General features: G+C 42.0%; 1 protein-coding gene across 1 annotated transcript in view; it reads right to left on the minus strand.

The window, feature by feature from the left end:
- Window positions 1-2,441: 2,441 nt before the first annotated feature.
- Window positions 2,442-9,793, minus strand: part of PSTPIP2 (proline-serine-threonine phosphatase interacting protein 2) — a 32,943-nt gene continuing 25,591 nt past the window's right edge. The window contains exons 11-15 of the mRNA XM_015561473.1: window positions 9,304-9,400; window positions 9,104-9,185; window positions 7,574-7,608; window positions 6,450-6,507; window positions 2,442-3,978 (exon numbers count right to left, since the gene is read on the minus strand). Coding sequence (XP_015416959.1) covers window positions 6,458-6,507; window positions 7,574-7,608; window positions 9,104-9,185; window positions 9,304-9,400 — 264 coding nt within the window. The 3' untranslated portion in view covers window positions 2,442-3,978; window positions 6,450-6,457. The remainder of the gene's footprint in view (window positions 3,979-6,449; window positions 6,508-7,573; window positions 7,609-9,103; window positions 9,186-9,303; window positions 9,401-9,793) is intronic.

A 9,793-nucleotide genomic window follows, 5' to 3' on the forward strand; every position in this document is an offset into this window, starting at 1 on the left:
CTGTGTGGGGGTAAAAAAAAATGGGGGGGGGGAGTGGGACACCGAGACACACACAGAGGGAAGACAGCCATCTACCAGGCAAGGATGCCTACAGCAGATCCCTCCCTCACAGCCCACACAAGCAACCAGCCCTGCCAACACTTTGATTTTGGAATTCACAGCTGTGAGGCAATAAATGTCTATCATTTAAGCCACCTAATTTGTGGTACAGCAGCTTTAGCAAACTAAATACCCGGCTCCCTCACCTGCCGGTGGGAGAGCTGAGGCACGTGTTCTGTGCTATTTCCCAGAGTCCCCAGGGGGGAGTCAGCTCATTTCCCACAGTGGCCACTATTTTTCACTTCTCTTTCCTTTTTGACTTCCCATTTTTAACACCGGTGTTCGCTGGACTCACTTCCTAGATAAGCAACTTGATCTCAAGTCCTTGTCTCTAGGCCTCCTTCTGGGATAACCCAAACTAAGACAGTTAGTATTAGAAATGGAGCTCAGATATCAGGATCAGATACTGGAATTAGATTCATTCCCAGTAAGACGGTAACAAGGGTCTCACTGTTTATGGAAGTAGAATGGTAAGAAACTTTAATCTAAAGCATCACAATTAGTCCTGACCAGTTTGGCTCAGTGGATAGAGCGTCAGCCTTCGGACTGAAGGGTCCCAGGTTCAATTCCAGTCAAGGGCATGTACCTTGGTTGCGAGCACAACCCCAGTAGGGAGTGTGCAGGAAGCAGCTGAATCGATGTTTCTAACTCTCTGTCACTCTCTTTCTCCCTTCCTCTCTGTAAAAAAAATCAATAAAATATACTTTTAAAAAAATAAAGCATCACAATTATTATTCATCTATGGTGAATCAGGGTAGGATTCAGGGGAAGGGCATCTACCATATTGAAGCACACATGCACAAAAATATGTAAGTATGGTCACTTGTAAGCATTGTTTTTATTAGTGGAAAAATTGAAAATAACAATGACCACCAGAAGTTGGTTTAAAGTTATGGAACATTTAATTAAAGGAAAAATGAAGTAGAGTTATCTGTCCTTACAAGGAAATATCTCCAACATTTATAAATGAAAAGGTCACCAGTGCCCTAACTGGTTTGGCTCAGTGGATAGAGCATCGGTCTGCAGACTGAAAGGTTCCAGGTTCGATTCTGGTCAAGGGTATGTTCCTTGGTTGCGGGCACATCCCCAGTAGGAGGTGTGCAGGAGGCAACTGATCAATGTTTCTCTCCCATTGATGTTTCTAACTCTCTATCCCTCTCCCTTCCTCTCTGTAAAAAATCAATAAAATATTTTTTTTTAAAAAGGTCACCAGTAATATATGCATAGACATTGACTATCTATATCATAAAAGCCTGTGGTTGTGATGCCGTAATGGCGGAACAATCAAACAACTGGTCACTAGAAGGTGCATGGAGCACCTCTCGTGGGGCCAGGACTTGTGGCTTGCACGGTGAGGTGGGGCTCATGCGTGGCTGGCAGGACTGGCGTGGCAGAGGCGGGGCCTGTGGCTCATGCAGGGCGGGTCTGGGGTCCCACAGCTCAAACAGGGCGGGTCTGGGTCTTGTGCTATTTCATGTGCTGGGCCTCTAGTTTCAGATATTTGTATGTGGGTAGAAAACATGTGAAAGGATGTACACTGCATTGTTAATAATGGTTAACTCTAGGGTGAGGAGTGTTAACTTTTCATTATATATACTTCTACACTGTTTGCAGACACATTTAAGATACCAACAGTCATCCCGACCCACGTGGCTCAGTGGTTGAGCATTGAACTATGAACCAGGAGGTCACAGTTCAATTCCCAGTCAGGGCACATGCCCAGGTTGCGGGCTGAATCCCCAGTGTGGGGCATGCAGGAAGCAGCCAATCAATGATTCTTTCTCATCATTGATGTTTCTATCTCTCTCTCCCTCTCCCTTCCTCTCTGAAATCAATACAAATATTTTTTTTAAAAAAGATACCAACAGTCAGCAGAGTAGCTCATAGTTACTAAATTTAACATGTATTTGGCTTTGTTCCCTTTACACTCTTTTATTTCTCTCTCCACTGGCATGTTCTCTTCTAGGTCACTATTCTCTCATATTTACTAATATGTGTCATGGTCTCAGGATGCAGCTGGAAAAAGGAGAGAAAGGGGCCCTGCTCTCATAGAGGTTAAGGTCTAGGAGGGAAGCCCAATCTTGAACAACTGATTTCAAGAGTGAATCATGTAATAACAAGAAAAATGTGGGAAGGAGGAAGGGTACAGCAGTGGGGTCCCCGAGAAAGTGGCCTTGAGGCTCACACCTGAAGGATTAGTAGGAAGTGGCATGGCACCAGTCTCCACTTGGGCTCCCTCAACGGCAGTTTGTCCGTCTGTAATCTAACCAGAGCAAGTGTGGCAAAGGGCCAAATAGCACTTGGGAGAGAGAGATGATTAAAACAAAAGTGCAAAGTAAGTCCCAAATCACAAAGAACCTTTATTTCACTTCTATCAAACAGAAAGAGTAACTAAAATAAAAATACTGTCAATTCATAAAACACGTTTACATCAATCACACTTACTAACAGAAAAGTGAAATCCCTGAGGAGTTGCCCACAATAAATAAAGCACTTAGGATGTGCTGAGTTCAAAGGAGAATGTCCTGAGACCGTTCAATTTGGGGAAGTCGATGGCCCTTTGCAAACTTCAATTTCTCAAAAGGATATCCAACTGCTGCAAGTTTCCTGTCATGACAAGAAGCTGCCACCTTCAATAGCACCTTACATGGAAAGAGGGAAAAGAACTTGGCTTCTTCTATCAACTTGCCCTTAGCTCTGGGAAAGCTACTGCACAGTGCAGGGGAGGACAACATTTGCCTTGTGGGCGTGGAATTTTACGACATACTGAATAAGTACCGGTGCTATTTTAAATTGTCATGAACTAAAATGAACTGCTTTCTCAGTGCGCGAGTGTTGTACAAAGGGAACATAATCTCCCTGTTGCTTGTGGGGGACAAAAGACCTGGGGTTTTTGTGAAAAGGTAAGGTTGATGCTTTAAAGAAGACCCGGACTGAGGGCTGGCTTTGTAACTCTACATTTCTCTTCAGTTAACAGTCAAAATATCACATTTCATTGATTCTAGGATATACTTTTTTATTTACACACTTTAGCATCTCAAATTCAAATGGGCTTGGCCAGTTAACTATCACAAGTTAACTGTCAACTCTCTCCCACCCTTCTTTCTTCGTGGTATATATAATAGTATATTTTATACTAGATGCTTCTTCATTCGATTAAATATGGTGCTGTGTAGTTGAGGAGACACAGTAAGTCACATAAAAATAAATCTGACATTTAAACTCTGGTAATTTTCCCAACTGAGAAGATGCCAGCAAAAACATTTGGCGTCTTACATTTCAACGTGAGCATCAGCGCCTCAGGAAGGGTTAGAAGAACACTGATATGGGCTGAGCTCGCACTCTAGTTCTGGTTCTGTCCAGAGCCAGCTGGGACAACAGTAAGGAAATTGATTTCACACTTTTGGGTCTCAGTTCCTCATCTGTAAAATGAGAAAGTATGATCAGAGTCTTCCAGCCAAAAAGGAAGGTGATTTTAAATCTTACACCTTTGAGAGTGTGTCACTGTGGAAATGCCAGAGCACACTGCCCCAGAGCCCTAGGAGCTTCTTGTGCAGGCTGATGCTCAGACACCTCTCCAGCCATCCCTGTTCCCCATTCCCCAAGAGTCAAGGCTCCAGATCTTGCAATTCATTCACAATTTTAGTAACTGATTGGGGAAGGATCACTCTTGAGTCTAGGCCAGTTTGTCGACTTCTTTTAGAAACTGCATAACTCTATTAGCTAAGTTAAACTAAATGTTTACCATGAATTTAAAATATCAAAGAATTACAGCAGGGTTCACTTCAAAGTCCTCATGATTGACATAATTTCTACGGATACGGCTTCTCTGAGTGCCTCCTTCCGTGCCAGAGAAGCACCAGCCAGAAAAAGCTGTTTCTGAAAGAAAATAACAAAGAAATGTCATTTGAATTAACCATTCACCTCAGCACCCTGCTCCTACCTTAAGATTTTACTCAACATGAATAAAGGAAAACAAATGGTAAGAAATGGGTATTCCAAATGAAAAATGAGATATGATAATAACATCCATCAGTTTATGGTAAACTAGAGGCCCAGTGCACCATATTCGTGCACTGGAGGGGGGAGGTGCCCTCAGGGGATTTCTGACTGATGGTTTAGGCCCGCTACCCCTGGGGAGTGGGCCTAAGTCACAGCCAGACATCCTTAGTGCTGCCACAGAGGCAGACTCCCGCCACCGCTGCTGTACTTGCCAGCCGTCAGCCCAGCTTGTGGCTGAGCAGTGCTTCCCCTGTGGGAGTGCACTAACCACCAGGGGGCAGCTCCTGCATTGAGCATCTGCCCCTGGTGACCAGTGCACGTCATAGCGACCAGTTGTTCTGCTGTTCGGTCAATTTGCATATTACCCTTTTATTATATAGGATAATAATGTATTTATATTTTTGATCAACATTTTTTTAAATCAAAACTTATCATCTGTCTTGGGGATGTAAAGTACAGCATAGAGAATATAGTCAACAATATTGTAATAACTATGTACAGTGTCAGGTGGGTACTTGAAATATCAGGGGGAACACTATGTACAGTATATGACTGTCCAACCACTATGCTGTACACAAAACCAGGAAGGGGGCAGAGAGATTGTTCCACTCCCATTCCTGCATCCTACCTGCCTCTCCTCTCATTCCCAGGAACTCACTAAGATCAGAAATATGCAAAAGAAATAGAAGGAAGAGTATTTGAAGCTGTCAATGTTAATTGTATATTTTGGGATGAGAAATAAATCTGTGTTGGCCAAATAAAAATAAATAAAGGACAAACTATGCAAGAGGGTCAATTCTTTTTCTAATATGTTTTTATTGATTTTAGAGAAAAAGTAAGGGGGAGGGAGAGAAAGAGGAAGAAACGGAGGGAGAAACATCCATTGGCTGCCTCGTGCTGGGGACCAAGCCCACAATCAGAGCATGTGCCCTGACTGGGAATCGAACTGGTGACCTTTTGGTACATGGGATGATGCTCAACCAACTGAGCCACACTGGCCAGGGAAAGAAGATCAATTCTTTAAAAACAGTTTTTAATTAAAGAAATAATAAATTTTCATTGCAGACAAATTAAAACACCTGGTCAAATAAAAAGAAAGACTATCACCTGTTTGGGAACATATCCTTTCAGACATTTTCTTTGCTCATATACATGTATATATATCGTCATACCCCAAGACATGGCTGATTGGGTTAAAAGAATTATACTTTATGAGGAATTCCATTTAATATTACTATTTTGGCTTCAAAGGGATTTTGAAATATTTGTGAAGACTGACAGTGACTTGGGGCATGTTGCAAGCACTTGAATGCTAAAGAATATGAGTCATCTTTGCAGCGATGGTTGCCTTAGTAGTCCTGTTGGAGGAATCCTTGTGGTTTGCTGGTTCAGAGCAGTAGTAATCTGGTGCAGGATGACCCCTACAATGCCCTTATGTGTTTGGTGAGTGTACTAATATTTGCCTTATTTCTATTGACTTCTTTTTACGTGACTTTTCCCCTTTGGGGGGTGAAAAGGTGAAGGTCACGTGTGATTTGCTTGTGAGCATTGCTTTTAATGTAGGTGAGTAATAGCCACAAAAGAGCTTAATGAGAGCAAGATAAAGGGATGTAAAATAATGAATGAAGGGAAACTACCCTCAAATAGGTATGGAGTGGTCTCCAGTCCCCTTTCAGTGGTGGGATCAAAGAAGTCACCCTGCAGGAACACCACACCCACCAGCATGCCTGGCGCAAGAACTTGCTTGCATGCAGTGCTGGTACAAAGAAGCATCAGCCCTGGCCAGTTTGGCTCAGCAGGTCATGGGGTCAGCCCAGGAACCAAAGGTCATGGGGTCAATTCCCAGCCAAAGGCATGTACCAAGGGCATGGCCCAAAGGCAGGTGTGGGAGGCAAACCAATCAATGTTTGTCTCTCTCTGTCCTCCTCCACACCTTCTCCTCTCCCTCCCTTCCCCTCTCTCTAAAAAAATCAATGGAGCTGAAACCGGTTTGGCTCAGTGGATAGAGCGCCGGCCTGCGGACTGGGGGGTCCCGGGTTCGATTCCAGTCAGGGGCATGTACCTGGGTTGCGGGCACACCCTCAGTGGGGGATGTGTAGGAGGCAGCTGATCGATCTTTCTCTCATCATCGATGTTTCTGGCTCTCTATCTCTCTCTCTTCCTCTCTGTAAAAAATCAATAAAATATATTTAAAAAAATATAAAAAATAAAAAATAAAAAAAATAATAAATCAATGGAAAAAAGGTATCCTCTGGTGAGGATTAAAAACAAAAACAGCCTCAAAGTCTTCAAAAATACTATCACCAGTCTAAATGTAACTTGATGACGTAAAAATTAATGGCTCTTACCATTGATGTTACTGGTAGATCAAACTATAGTCATCAACCGAAGAATAACCTGGGTCATCTGCAAAGAGCAGAACACAAAGCAACATGAAGCCAACATTTTTTTCATAGGATCTTAGCCCTTTCAAATCAAGGCACTTGACTCAAAGATTCTATGACTGCCCTTTTGTAAGAAGGCAACGAAGCATACAAATGATAGTCATAACTACAAACCAGAGAATATTCTGGAAATTCCTATTATTATTATTTTTTGTCCTTTTTCATCCACGTCTAGCTAACTGCCCCTACAGTAAAGTCACCTTCAAATACGGACAAAAATAAGTCCCACATTATCATGTAATTATAAGACAATAAGAAATAAAATAATGTAGATCCTTATGTTCTTCAAAGATACAATTTCAGCCATTAATTTTTTCCCCAGTTACTAAATTTTTGCTAAGCTGTTCCATGCAGCAATAGCTGTCTCTCTCCTCATTCCCTTGAACATAGTTAGGTATATCTTTCTTTTATTCAAATAATAGATATTTTTTCTGTACCTATTATGTGCCCAGTACTGTGTTAGGTATTGTGAGTGGTACAGGAAAAAGAAAAGTGCCTACCCTCAAGGATCTCCTCATTATCCAAAGAATATAACTAACAAAAAATGCTAAAATGCATGTTTCTCCCAGAGATATGGTAACAGTTTCAGGTGGGGGGGTGGGGGGGGAGCGGAGACCAGTGACTAGTGAAAAATCCAATTATGGGCAATGCATAGAACATACAATATTAAGTTAATGGTTTTAGATAGCTATGCATTCTGTAAATTATATTTCTGTATAATCCAAAGGAAACTCAGCTCTTCCATTCTCATGGTCCAAGATAAAATAATCTCTTAAGTAAGACTGCCTTCTAAGAAGTTTTCTTTGGCACTCCAGGAGCTAAATTCTCTTGGATAGCTATAAAATAGACAACAATTACCAAATTCCACTGTGTGACACACAGCATTATCATAAGATTCTAATATAGACTTATTGTTTCAGAAATTTGATTCTAATCATTCCCTTCTTTCCCTCTATTTCACAATTCTAGCTACTCAACCTTACAGAAGCCCTGACAAGCATTTCCAAAGGTCTTTCTTGCTGGCATACCTGGTAAACCCTTAGGAATCGGGAGAGGTCCTCTCCTGTAAGAAATGAAAACCAAAGTCTTTCAGAGAAGTTCTTGTTTTCCTAGTTTTTTACATCACACAACAAGCATTTTGCACTCTCCTCAGATCTGGCTTCTGCTTCAGAGGGTCAGGAAAAGCTCTGATGAGGCCAAAGGCCTGCAGCACTGACTACTGGAATGCAAGATGCAGACATTGTGCCCTGCTGAGGAGCGAGATGCCGTGGTCAGACGCACAGGGCCCTGCCCCCGCAGCCAGACTGGCAGGAGGAACGTCTCAGCTGTGTGGGCAAGACTTCTTGATCTTACACACTGGCATCTTTGTGTGTGAAATGGGAAGTGCAAACAGCTCCCACCTTACTGTGAGGCTTGGAAGAGCTCATCCTATGAACTGTTTTGAATAATGATGATGACCATGCCATCTTCTGCTCCCCCCGCAAAAAAAAAAAAACCCATCCCATTATTTTTTTAAAAACTGAATTGAAAATTCAACAACTTAGACTTCAAGGTGACTGTATAGTGTATAAAACAAAAGTTCCTCTTCTCTCAGGATGTTTTATGTCAGGGGCAGCAAACTTTTCTGTCAAGAGCCAGATGTTAGTAAGTGATTTAGGCTTTGCTGGCTGCAGTCACTTCTCCTGCAACTCTAGTCAACTCTAGTGGGAAAGCAGCTGTAGACATAATGTAAACAAACGAGTGTGGTCATGTTATAATACAACTTTATATAGCCTTAGCCGGCGTGGCTCAGTTGGTTGGATGCTATCTCATGCGCCAGAGGTCACCAGTTCAATTCCCAGTCAGGGCACATGCTTGGGTTGCAGGCTTGATCCCCAGTAGGGGCTTGGTTGCATGCAGGAGGCAGCTGATCGATGTTTGTCTCTCCCTCTCCCTTCCTCTGTATCTAAAATCAATAAATGCATATTTTATAAAAACTTTATATACTTAAGGGGGAGAGGTGGAGGTGGAAGAGGGAAAAGGGGTATAAATGGTGATGGAAAAAGTAAAAGAAGCCCTAACTGGTTTGGCTCAGCAGGTAGAGCATCATCCCTCTCCCTTCCTCTCTGTAAAAAGTCAATAAAATATATTTTTTAAAAAAAATAAAAAGAAAAAACTTTATAGACAAACACAGAAATTTGAATTTCATATAATTTTCACGTCACAAGATAGTATTCTTTCCATTTTTTTTCAACCATAAAATACTCACAGGCACTACCAAAACAGGCAGGTCAGATCTGACTCACAGAGGGTCAGAGTTTGCCGACTCCTACTCTCTGCAGGCTATGAGAGAGGTATAGGACTCATGCATGAATAATAAAATTCACACTCAGGCATGATATTGTCCTCCTTGAGCTATGACTGGAGAAATCCATTTCACATTTGCCCTAAAATTGCTATTTCCAAAAATCTAGCAAATGCAATGTAGCTGTGTTTCCATGCTAATGTCTTAGAACACTAATGCCAAAAAATTTTTATTAAAAGTATTTTTCTTCATGTGAAAGGAAGCTGGTCATTACCTTGCTAAGTTCGGCCCCGTAGCCTTTCCTGATGGGGCTGCATTCTTCTGGGGGCAGTAGTAATTCTCATACAAGATGGGTGCTAGAGGCATCAAGAAACAAAACATGAAGAGGCAGGCGTCTTCCACTGTCAACAACATATGACAAGAGAGACGGACAGAATTGCTGAAATGAAGCCCCGCCCCCGCTGCTCCATTCACCTGGGGGCATCTGTCCAGTTTTTCGTTGATTCACAAAGTACTCAATGTCCTGCTCGATGCTGCACATCTCTAAACTCTTACGGACTTCTTCATACATCTAACAAAAAGATACATCAGGGAAGAGGGATTCCATAAAACTTGTGATGTGGCTTATTAAAACAGGGGCTTTGATATATGGCTGACTCATTTCCAAATTTTATTTTGAAAAGATTTCAAAACAAATATTGATGGGGTAAAGTAAACAGATACCAAGTCCCAAGACCAATGCCACACAGAGACACAAAGACAATTACTTGGAGAAAAGTTCTTCCATTCCATCCTACAGGTTTTCTTTGTGTTTAATTGTTCTTCTAAAGTGAATGTATCGTCTGAGTGAGAGTGGTTATTTCTTGGCAAAGGTTGTGATAACTTGATTCTGGCCCCTCTGAGATTCTGGTTCCCCATGGGGATTACTACGCACAAATTAAACTTGGATAATGGCCCAGGAATG

This window comes from Myotis davidii, unplaced genomic scaffold (assembly GCF_000327345.1).
Source record: "Myotis davidii unplaced genomic scaffold, ASM32734v1 scaffold815, whole genome shotgun sequence".
Taxonomy (NCBI): Eukaryota; Metazoa; Chordata; class Mammalia; order Chiroptera; family Vespertilionidae; genus Myotis; species Myotis davidii.